This window comes from Rhinolophus sinicus, chromosome 2, assembly GCF_057876585.1.
Source record: "Rhinolophus sinicus isolate RSI-liver-muscle chromosome 2, RSI-T2T, whole genome shotgun sequence".
Lineage (NCBI taxonomy): Eukaryota > Metazoa > Chordata > Mammalia > Chiroptera > Rhinolophidae > Rhinolophus > Rhinolophus sinicus.
Genome location: NC_142502.1, coordinates 174,047,486 through 174,059,776, shown reverse-complemented (window position 1 = coordinate 174,059,776; position 12,291 = coordinate 174,047,486). Strand labels below are relative to the sequence as shown.

The following is a 12,291-nucleotide window of genomic DNA, read 5'->3' as shown; positions in this document are numbered from 1 at the left end:
AAACCTTAGTGCTCAAGTCATCTCTTGTTTTCAGTTCTTCCCATTCTCTTACCTTGAGAGGTGGTACTTTTCGCACCTGGATCCTGTCCCCTCTATTGAGAAAGGGCTGCGGCGAGACTGGAAATGGCTGCTGGTGCTGGCAATTCTCAGTGACACGCGGCCTTTTCTCCCAGCTCGTAGGGACCTCCTCTTGGGTGACAGAAGACTTCCTCTTGAGGCTTTCTGGGCTGTGATCAACCAGAGTTGATGAAGGCGCTTTCATAGAGGTCTCCTGTGGACCCACTTCTGTGATGGGCTTCATTATTGATTTCTCCACTCCAGGACTCTTGGATTTGCTTGGAGATGTAACTAAAGCCTCTTGTCTCTCACTTTTGTTATGATTAGAAGCTGTAGTGAGATGACTCTTTTTCTCAGGCTCCTGTTCAGCAGAGGCAATGGGCTTCTGCTCTGAGACATCCTCATCCTTTGGGCACTTGATGGGAAGAACGCTGCTAAGCTCATATGTATCGCTAGCTGAGGAAAGGAGGGGCTCCGTGGATTTCGAGTTTGGATACACCTTATCTTGGCTTTCGTACTCTTCTTTTCTGACTGGTGATGGCATACACACTACTTCTTCTTTAGACTCTAACTGGGGCATTACTGGGACTATACTGACAGGAGAGGCCTCTGAAGGAAGCATGGATTTTGGCTGCTCTGCTGGGCTTTTCTTTACTTTGGGATCGATGGGTGAAGCTGTCAACTTCTTTGAATCCTCAAGGCTCAGGCCAGAACTAAAAGGTGGAGGAAAGAAATATTCTAGATGAGAAATGGCACATGTTATTGAAGGCATTATGAGATAATGGTATATGGCAAAGCCTAGAAGAACCTGACACATAGTAGGTATCCTTCATATATTATCTTCACTATTATTGTTTTTATTGTTATTATTATTAGTGAAGATTCTGGAGCCAGCGTGCCTGGATTCAAATCCTGGCTCTGATACTGACCATCCACGTCATACTAAATGACTAGCCTTCTGTACCTCAGTTTCTTCAATTGCACACTGAAGTAATCACTTCAGTGTTGCTATAATTAACTAAGTTAATGCATGGAAAGTACTTAGAACAGTACCTAGCCTGTAATAAAAGCACAATAATGCTAATTATTATTATTACTTCCTGTTATAAAGGGGCCACACTGTCTAGAGATATGCATCACAGAGTACCCACAAGGGAAGTGAAAGAAGGCCAAGACCCACGCACCCTGAGATCGTGGATGTGGACTACGACCAGCTGTGCTCGGCAGTACCTGTGGAAAGGCTACCCGAGAAACCTAAGTACCCTGAGGAGACAGTAGGAGACTTGGCTGTCAGTGTTCTCCAGAGGTTGAGAATTCCAACTCTGAGATTCAAAACAGCCTGTTTAAGTGTCACATGGTAGAGCTCTAAGATTCTGTGATCGAGGGCCTCTGAGCACTCCTTGAGTGAAGGCCGCCTGGGACTCCCCTGGTGCGGCCCAGCTAAGAGCTAGGCTACTCTGCGGGATCACTAGCGACTCCTCTTCGTGTTTTACAATTTTGTGTAACAGGCAAAAACAAGGTAGCTTTCTTTGGGGACTTCAAATAATCAGTACTGCACCTGAGAGGGGATGGCGAAGGACAAAACTGGACTGTCAGCAAAAATAATCCATCTATAAAAATCTGGCAAAAAGTAAGAGCTGAAAACTGAGGGACCCAAGAACTAATCAGGAGGGCATGAACAGTGTTTATGGAACACCTGATATCTGCGATAATGGTCTAAATGTATACACACCATTTCTGTACAAGAACTCAAAGCTCACACCAAGAATATAGAAAAATCAGTGTACGAGACTCTTAATCTCAACAGGAATCACTTCCTAAATGATCAGGAAGGGTCAATGCACTAGTTGGAGCTAAGGAAGAGAGCCAATAGTTCTCACGCTGTGGTTATTGAGTCTCCTTAGGGCTGCCATTAGGTATGCAGAGAAAAGGGAGGGAGACTAACAAACAAGTAAGACTCTGGGTGTTCAATCCTATTTCAAACAGTACAGCTCCACTGTCACCTATTTAAATATCCCCCATTAAGATTTCATTTGGATTTTTTGTTAGAAAAAAACTGATTTAAATTATAGCCCCTTGAGAACAGGGTTTATATCTTCTTTCAGCTGTATACATCTCCCAGAGTGCTTTCTACGGAGGAGAGGCTGTTTTAATGACATGTTAGATATAACGGTCCACATTATAGAACTCTAGGATTCCTTGGTGATTCTGATAAGTTATCGTATTGTGGGATAATTAACTACCATAAAAAAATATACCAGGTATGATCAAACAATACGGTGAATGTTTAAATTTTTTAAAAAATGTAATACAGTAAAACACACATTGATATTAATCCCCCTCAAAATACTCCCCCTCGCTTCAAACACACTTATCCCATCCTTCTTGCCACTTTCTGAAGCAGTTCTGGAAGTCTTCTTTCGTGAGTGTCTTTAGTTGTGCTGTCATGGCTGCCTCAATGTCCTGAATGGATTCAAAACGTTTACCTTTCATGGTCATTTTGACTTTGGGGAAGAACCAGAAGTCACACGGTGCCAGATCCGGTGAATAAGGTGGATGAGGACACACTGTAATGTTTTTATTTGACAGAAATTGCTGCACCAGAAATGATATGTGACATGGAGTGTTGTCATGATGGAGGATGATTTAGGGTACACTTTAAAACACACCTTCTCTCAACCATACCTCACACTCAACTGACTGCACCAGACAAGTTGAAACTTGTCACACACTGTTACTAAGGTTTGACGCACCAGTTCCCGTATTGAAGATCCCTGTCTTTCCTTTGGTTAGCACTGGGCAACAGCATTCACTGTATTTTTTTTATCACAACACAAAGGCTCCGTGTCACACATCACTTCTGGATCAGGAATTTCTGTTAAATAAAAATATTACAGTGTGTCCTCATCCATCTTGTTCACCGGATCTGGTATTGTGTGACTTCTGGCTCTTTCCCAAAGTCAAAATGATTCAGGACATCAAGGCAGCCACGGCAGTGCAACTGAAGACACTCACGAAAGAGGACTTCCAGAACTGTTTCAGAAAGTGGTAAGCATAAAGGCATAAGTGTGTGTGAAGCAAGTATTTTGAGGAGGATTAATGGCAATGTGTCTTTTACTGCCATAATTTTTTAAATTTAAATATCCACTGTATTTTTTTATCACACCTCGTACAGAACTTCAGTATTCTTATATCTTATAGTTACTGGAAGAAGAGCCAATCTATTCAAAGAAAGGGACTAATTCAAGATAATAAAATCTTTTTTTTCCCTAAAGAAACCATCCCACCCACAATGGTAATGTGTTAAGAATCAAAGTAATCCAATTCTGTGTACCTGAGATTCATAAAAAGAAAAAATTTTCTCAGTAAAGAATAATTGGTTAAAAAAATAAAAAAGAAGGAAATCGGTGAAAAAATAGAATGGAAAACATGACACACTAAATTTTCTCAAAAAGTTGTAAGATGAAGCACCACATGACATGTAGGAATTAACATGTGATTTATAGAACCGATCTTGATATTACCTCTGACCATAGTAGCTTTCAAAGAATTGTTCTTTCCATGGCTCTACTTTTTTCTCCTTCTCAATCTCTTGTCGAATTCTCACCTGCATCTCAGGTGTAAACTCACCTATAACATACCCCCCCAAGAAACAAAAAGGATATTCAATAGAAATATGCTGTTTGCAACTTTTAACTATTTGTGAATCATGAAAGACTTGTGAAGGAGTCAGAATACTACCCTGCAAACAACAGAAATTTCCCCAAATTCCTCACTGTAAGGGAGTACCAAAGTGCCATTAGGTGAAATAAAAAGACTTGCACACCACTCCATGCAGTTTTCAGTGCTCACTGAGGTCCACTGGGCCTCTTTTCTGGGTTTTCCTAGTACAGCACCTCCCTCCTGCTCTAAACCTTTTATTCCATACAGATTTCTTGTATCACTAACCTCGAATTAGTAATTGCTTTCCACTGGAAAAATACTCATGAGCTTTCAATAAATAACGCCACCAGGCATTTTATTATTTTAAAGCTCTGCTTCTCCAAGGCAACTTGTTTTAGGCCTTTTCTCTCTACCTGCATAATGAACAGCTGTGGCCCTGATTAAAGGCATTTGAAGTTCCAGTAAAAACGTAGGGAGTTATTTTGGAGTTGTCAGTTTTCTAAGTTTCCAGAAATTATACCAGTCTAGTGCCCTAGCAACAAGGAACTCAATATGCCAAAGACCCAGCTGCTCTGAATATGCCATTTATTTGCATATACTACCAACCACCTGAAACCTTCCCACTCCATCAGCAGAGAACAGTCAATGTGCTTGGTAGGCCATCTTCAAACTTGCAGCTCAGAAAGGTCACTCCCTTTTATGCTCTAATACCCAGGACACCAGGGAGTAAGAGGTGGAAAAGGAAAAGTTTTAGAGGACAGTGGAAATCAGTCCTGGGTATATGACAAGGAAAAGAGGAATCTGGCTGTCAAAATCCAATCCAGAACTTCTGTTCTTTTGTTGCATGTACTGTGCATAACAGAATGAGGAATAAAAAGTACCAAACTCTGTTCACAGTGCAGTGTTCAAAGATTTTGCTACTCATAAAATATAATCAATCACATGACTATAGGTATAGCAGTGACTGCTTTTATATATATATGTATATGTGTGTGTGTGTATATACATACATACACACACACACACACACACACACGTATGTATATATATCACTAATGCTGAAAATAATCAAGGTATCTTTGTTGATAATACCTGCTTAAAAACAGTGGGGAGTTGAAGAGCATAAATCCTTTACCAAATTAATCTTCAAGAAAGGTAATGGTAATGCATGTATTAAAGTGCGTGTGTGATTTCAATTCTTTCGGAAAAAAGGGATATCTGCTCAAGGAAATCTTTAAGAAAGAGAAAGGACCAAAGTAATCAGCAAGAGATCCCTTCTGCACAAAATTTGTTTTAAAAGAAAAATACGAAGGGAAAAGTGAACAATTGCAGTGAACAATATAGATATTAATTAACTGGTCAATGAACTCTAACTGCAAATGATCTGACAAAATGTAAGCAATGAATAGTACTCCTAACGTTCTCCTTATAGAGGTACTTATTTTGAAGCTCCTCACACTTGTTTGCAGCTATGCCTTGGCGTACCTTTATATGACTTTTCAAGTGTTAGTCTATTCCATGTGTACTGAAAAACAAATGTAAGATATGAAATCAAAATAATACAGCCAGTGGTTTTAATAATGGCTGCATATTAGAATCACTTGGCGGAACTTAAAGAAATAACCACTGAAGCTTGGGCACCATCCTAGATCAATTAATACAAACTCATGAGAGTGAGACCTGGATGTCAGTAGTTCTAAAAACACTACAGGTGATTAAAATGAGCAGCCAGGGTTAAGAAGTGCTAATAGTGATTGATACTACATGCTGTGCAAATGCAATCAATAATTTTTTTATGGTTTATAATTTACCATCAGTAAATTTGCTAGATCACAATGAGAAACATGGCATGCATGGCAAACCAGTGACCAGTCAGCAATTCTCAGTCATAATCTGTATTTATTAAAACGCCCTGACTGCCACCGAACTATACACTTCAAATGGGTAAATTTTACAGTACATGAAACATTTCTCAATAAAGCTGTTTTTTAAAAAGTTCTCAGTGATTGTTTTCACTGTTAGTTTTATTGAGGTTGGGGAGTAATAAAGAGGTTAGTTATCTCACTGTTTACCAAACCATAATTCATAGCACCATAAAAATAATTCTAATTCTATATTCTGCTTATTAGGGAACTTATTGAAATTTCAATTCCTAGACATTAACCTAGAATTACTGAATAAGAAGCTTTAGGAATAGGGCCTAAACATATTTATTTTTTAGCTTCCCAGATGACTCTAATCCCTAAATAAACATATTGTTGGCCTCCGTCTGGAGCCAAACCTGGTTCTCACACTCCGGATGAAAAGCCTAGCAGTGTGATTCACACAGGATAGCGAGGCAGCATCCTGTCTTTTGCCTGCCAAGACAGGTCAAATGCCCAAGGAGGCGCAAGGGTCCTCAGAGTGGCTCCAAGTGCACACAAATGCGAGGAGTCATAAGGGAGAACCCTTACCTTCTGAGAGTCGTTCCTTCCAGCCTTGTGCCGCTGAAGTGAAGAATTCATTGTTAAGGGCTGAGCCGTTTAACTTCATCAGACCATCTGGACCAACCTGGGTCAAATAAGCCAAAGAAAAGTTACAAAGAAAGCCAAACATATCATATGGAATATGACTTTCCTTTTAGAAAAGAATGTATGTACATTATTTAATTTATAGAAACATGACTTTATCATACTATGCTGCTTATTTTGGACACCTCTAATTTTATAATGTAATTTTTTTCTAAAGAATTACTTTTCTATAGACCTCTTTTCCCTTCTTCCTCTCCTTTCAATTCCATTCCCATTGATTAATTATACTTAAAACATCATCTGCAGACAAATAAATACATAAGTAAGAGGTTTTCTACTGAGAGGTTTATTATTTGTTTATAAAACTGTGACCAAGTTACATACACTGCTCTGAATCTTACTTGGCTCATGTAATACATTGTGTAAGTCTCTCCAAGTCAACTGGCATAATTTTAGTTCCCTTATAATAGCTGCCTATTACTTCATTGCATAATGTAAGTCAATTCATTTACCAATTTCCTAATCATAAGCATACACTTTCTTTCCAAAGCTTTCCCACAGTCAACAAAGTTGCAATATGCATTCTGATAAAATGAATATACTAGTGCTTTTATCTCTATGGGATCGGTTCTGAGAGCCAAGAAATATTTGTGTGCAATTAGATATTTTCTAAAAAGGCTACCTACCACAATTCACATTTCTACTAGAAATTTATAAGCATACCTTTTACCCTGCAAACAATAGACGTTAATACATTATTTAAAGTTTGCCAATCTACTGGGTTTAAAATGGTAAGAATTTCCCTTTATCCTGACTACTGGAGTTTTGTGCATCTTTTTGCATGTTTACTGAATATTTGTATTTGCCATTTTGCAAAATGCCAATTCCTATTATTTGCTCATTTTTCTATGAGGTTGCTCATCTGTATTATCAATCTGTGAGAATCCTTTATATTATTCATAGTAAAACTGTTTACATGTCAAATATATTTCACCCAATCTGTCTATTGACTTGATTTATGTCACGATGTCTCGCCAAAATATTTTGGTGTTTTTTTTTAACTTTTTTGAAAAATTATTTATTTTAAGTGTGTTTTTCCAGGACCCATCAGTTCAAAGTCAAGTAGTTTTTTCAATCTACTTGGGAAGGGTGCAGCTCACAGTGGCCCATGTGGGGATCGAACGCCGGCAACCTTGTCGTTAAGAGCAGCACGCTAACTGGCCGCCCTGCTAAAATGTTTCAAGATTCTTCTTTGTAATAAGAGATTTTGGATTTTCTGTCTTGGTTTAAAACCACAAAATCTTATTTAAGGACATAAAACACAAGATCTGAAAAAATCCGGATGCAGAAATTTAATAAAATCACCATTCTTCCCAAAGTTAGTATCTACATTCCTATCAGAATCCATCTGCAGATTTTTTATTAATAAAATGATCTTAACGTTAATATGAAAAAAATTTAAAAATTGAGAGGGCAAACTGCCTTTACAGTTGCACCTATAAATACATACTGTATAGAAATGAATAGAATATATAACAAAGATAGTATTTCAAACTGCAAGAAAAAGATGATTATATAAATATGTAGGGCTAGAACAACTGGCTATCCAGTAGAAAATAAAGTTGAACCCCAATTTCAGGGCAATTCAAAAAATGCCAGACGGATCAAAAACCTAAATGTATGTTTTAAGTCAAAAACAGTATTTTAAAGAAAATTTAGGTAACTATTTGGACATCCTGGAGATTGAGAAACTCTTCTCAACCCACATTATTTTCTAAATCTACCTGGGCCAACATTATTTTCCCCTGGCTCTAGAGGAGAAATTGGTAAACATTTTTTGTTCAGAGACAGACAACAAATATCTTAGGTTTTGCAGGCCATACGTCCTCTGTTGCAAGTATTTAACTTGAACATTGTAGCACGAAAGAAGCTACAGACAATATGTAAGCTAATGGGAGTGCTGTTTGCCAATAAAACTTTATTTACAAAAATCAGGCAGTGGACTGAAATTAGCCAGAGGGCTAGGATTTGTTTAACTCTAGAGAATTAACAGAGGGGTAAGAGATTTCCCAATGAGAACAGGTCATCCAATCTTTGTTTGAATATTCCAGTGATGCCCAAGTCTCTCCATTCCAGTTTAACAGCTCCAATTGTTTAAAAAAACGTTATTTTAACCCCATATCTGCTTTCTGGGGAAACAAAGAAGTTATCCTCTTCTATATGATAGACCTTCAAAGAGATCTGAAGAAAGGTGTTTTAATCCACTCCCTTCCCTTATTCTTTTCTCTGGTCTACATAATGTGTTTCTACTGTTCATTGCTGGGCACTCCATATACTTCCAATGTACTTTTGAATGTTTCATCCTAGTCATAACCAGAATTCTTTATAAACACTCCCAATTTCATCTGACAGTGAAGTTGCATTTATTTCATTTGAACTCTATACTCTCCATACATAAGGACAGTCTCAGAGGACTGTGGGCTCCCTCCATAATAACTGGAAAAGACAGACCAAGTAACCTCCTATTAAGAATACCCCATAGCGGACGGGTGCATAGCGGATGGGTGGCTCAGTTGATTAGAGCAAGGGCTCTGGGAAACAGGGCTGCCGGTTCGATTCCCACATGGGCCAGCAAGCTGCACCCTCGTCAACTAGAATGAAGTCAATGAGCTGCCGCTGAGCTCCCAGATGGCTCAGTTGGTTGGAGCGCATCCTCTCAACCACAAGGTTGCCGGTTCAACTTATACAAGAGATGGGGGGCTGTGCCCCCTGCAACTAACAATGGCGACGGGACTTGGAGCTGAGCTGCGCCCTCCACAACTAAGATTGAAAGGACAACAACTTGACTTGGATGGAACTGATGAGTCCTGGGAAAAACACGCTCCTGTTCCCCAATAAAATAAAATAAAAGTCCTGGAAATATACACTGTCCCCCCCATAAAGTCCTATTCCCCTTCCCCAATAAACTCTTAAAAAAAAAGAATAACCTCTCGATGAGAAGTTGAATAGATAACTTCTAAGGTCCCTTTTAATTCTAAAATTATATGTGGCGATTCTTCCTGAGAGGTGAGGGACATTAGTCAAGACAGGTCTGAGGAACCTGCACTACAGGTCTACCCACAGTCCCTCAGTTAGGTCCTATGTCATTATTCCCAACCTAATAACCTGAGTCTTTTAAAAAGATGAGAGCAATCCCTAACAAGAAGTGTTCTAAACACTGCCAAAACATTAGTCTCTTAACTTGTTCTATACAAGAACTGAGCATCCAAAATCTAATTTCTCCAAGAAGTGATAAATCACGTGGGGAAGGCAGTTGCTGGAAAGGATTAGTTTTACTTCTTTGTCCACATGGCTTATGGTGGACCTGACTTATTTGGACTCCCTGGACGTGGAATCTGACCGGCTTCCCCATGTGCTCCTTCACAGCCCTATACAACTGACGCAATATAGTATAGTAGAAAGAGGATTTTCAGAGTTAGAAAGATTTGGTTTTGATTTTATTGTCAATTAGCTATAATGATTTGTGTAGCTTACTTATTCTCCATTAATCTTACCATAAACTAGGGAATATATTTAGTACTCTTACTGTAAACTAGGAAAAACAACTCTCTCTAATGTAGTTTCTAGGATGAGAAAGGTGGATGGAGGGGAGGCTATCAGATTACTTAGAACATAGTAGGTTTTTGGAAATAACAAAGAATAAAGAAAAAAATCTCAGAATTGAATAAACCTTAGAAAATCACAATGGTCCTACCTTCCTCTTGCAGAGGAGGAAACAGAAAATCGGGGCGCGGGGGTGGGGGCACTTGCTAGTCACTCTTTCCTTGATGAAAGCCTAAGTCTCATACCTTTATCTTACTCCTGACCAAGCCAAAATCTCTCTGGTCCCTGCCTAGATTCTTCCCAAACCTTTGGTATTTCTTCTAGCTATCTGTTTTTTTAAAAAAGAGTATAACTTATACTCAATTTTTTAAGTTATTATGAAAGCAATATTTAACCAAAGAACGAAAATAGCATTCTAAATCACCTCAAAAAACTCCATTCTAAAACCCCTTTTTAATGTCTTAAATAACTCTTCCACCTAACTATATTTACACTGTGGATACCTATATCTACTATGACAGCTAGACAATTTTAGTCTAGTCTTGACATTCTGACAAGAATTTTTTTCCTTTATAAGCCTTATAGGGCACCTATTAAGAACACTTACATAAAAATATTCTTATTTCTTATGTATTACCTTTGATACCACTTCTTTATAGGTACACATAAAAAGCTATTTAAAAAGTGTTAAGGAGTTCTAAAGGGGGTGAGTGAAAGCAGCTTCAGAAGGGTTATAAAAATACTTGTGCTTGAAATCCCGTACCTGTCGATCCACCTCTGGAAGTAGTAAAAGCAGTCGCTGTTGGCAATCTCCAGGAAGAACTGAAAAGGTGTGTTTGTTGATCAGTGCTCGAAGATTTGTATTAACCAGAATGGAGTCTGGTGTCTCAACATCAATTTCAGCACATTTCGTCCTTTTCATCTGCCCTATAAAAATATGAAAGAGAATTATTTAAGCTTCCTTCACATTCCTGTTTCTATCTAAAGTACAGCTTGCTCTGTACGGCAAAAAAACCCACAGTTATAAGTACTTTAAACATCACATTGTGAAGAAGGTAACACTTAAGATTCTTAGAAATTTCTTCTAAGACTAACAAAGCAAGTTTTGTTCATTCATAAAGGATAAAAGAATACACTTTAGCTTCTGTGCAAAAATAGAACAAGGTCTGTGAATGTGAAGTATTTGAAACACTAAAAGTTCATTTTGTATCTGAGACTTGATTATTTCCCAAATAGAATTGAGGAAGTTTATGATAAATGACACATACACAAAATTTGACTGAAAAAAAATAGAAAAACTCAAATATATATCATACTGAGACCCTGTTTCTCTTCCCATGAGAACTTTTTTCATCAATCTTAATTTGCATTACCTAAAAATGTTATGACTGAATAGCTTAACAGTTTCAGGAAATCTGTTCATAATCAGAAGGTTAAAGTCTTTCAAAAGACTGACAGATTTGAGTACACAAAGGTTTAAAATGTAAATGGAAAAAATATATATAAAAATAGAAGACTAACTTGGAAAAAATATTTGCAAGCCACAAGAAAAAGATCACTATTCTTCATATTAGAAGTGAATTTATAAATCAATATGGAAAAGACAAATATCACCAAGGAAAAAAATGAGCAAAGGGAATTAATAGGCAATTCATAGTTGACTAACCATAACAGAAACTTATGTGTTAATATTTAAAGAAATACCAGTTAAACCAATGATCATTTTTTTTGTCTATCAAAATGGCAAATATTGCAATATAGTGATGGGACTATGTAGGGAAAAAGCAAAAACAACTTTCAAATACCGCGGGTGGGGCAGTATAAATTAATATACTCTTATTAGAGGAAAATTTAACAATATACAGGAAAATTCTAACGTGCATAGGAATCTAGGACCCAGAAATTCTACATTTATAAATATTTGCACAAAGCGACACAATCCTGGATGTTGATAACCTCTGGCTTCAGGCCAAACAAAAAGTACAAACAAAAGTAACCTCTCTTAAGAGGAAAGAATTTCCCTTAAATTAAACCCATAGAATGCCTACAAATTAAAATCCAGCACTATCTCACAAAGATTACCCTGACAAACTAGAAGGCATGCCACCATGACAGAGTCAACAGACCAGAAAGAAAAGATTAAGACCTAGAACTACTGCTATCACTGAAACTGTCACATATATAGAAAACAGAATAGTTATGTATAAAATGATTAAAGAAATAAAGTGTAATCATAAAGACAAGGAAAATTAGGAATAAACACAAAGACGAAAAAAAATGAGACTTCTACAAATGTAGAATAAAAATTGTTGAAATCAGATACTATGAATGGATTAAAGAGCAGTTTACACACTGTGAAAGGAGGGATTTTAACCTAGAACAGCCAAACAATTTATCCAGAATATAGGAGAGACAGATAAGATTAAATATTTTGAGAGCTTAAGCAGAAACATGAATC

At 37.5% G+C, this 12,291-nt stretch overlaps 1 protein-coding gene across 4 annotated transcripts in view; it reads right to left on the bottom strand.

Annotated features, from left to right (window-relative positions):
• The window catches only part of ASXL2 (ASXL transcriptional regulator 2), a 122,100-nt gene that overhangs the window by 14,031 nt on the left and 95,778 nt on the right, over nt 1-12,291 (bottom strand). For all 4 annotated transcript variants that reach the window (XM_019712756.3, XM_074331791.2, XM_019712757.3 and 1 more), the window contains 4 exons: nt 10,597-10,760; nt 6,174-6,270; nt 3,582-3,687; nt 53-770 (listed from right to left, as the gene is read on the bottom strand). In XM_019712756.3, the coding sequence (XP_019568315.3) occupies nt 53-770; nt 3,582-3,687; nt 6,174-6,270; nt 10,597-10,760 (1,085 nt within the window). The remainder of the gene's footprint in view (nt 1-52; nt 771-3,581; nt 3,688-6,173; nt 6,271-10,596; nt 10,761-12,291) is intronic.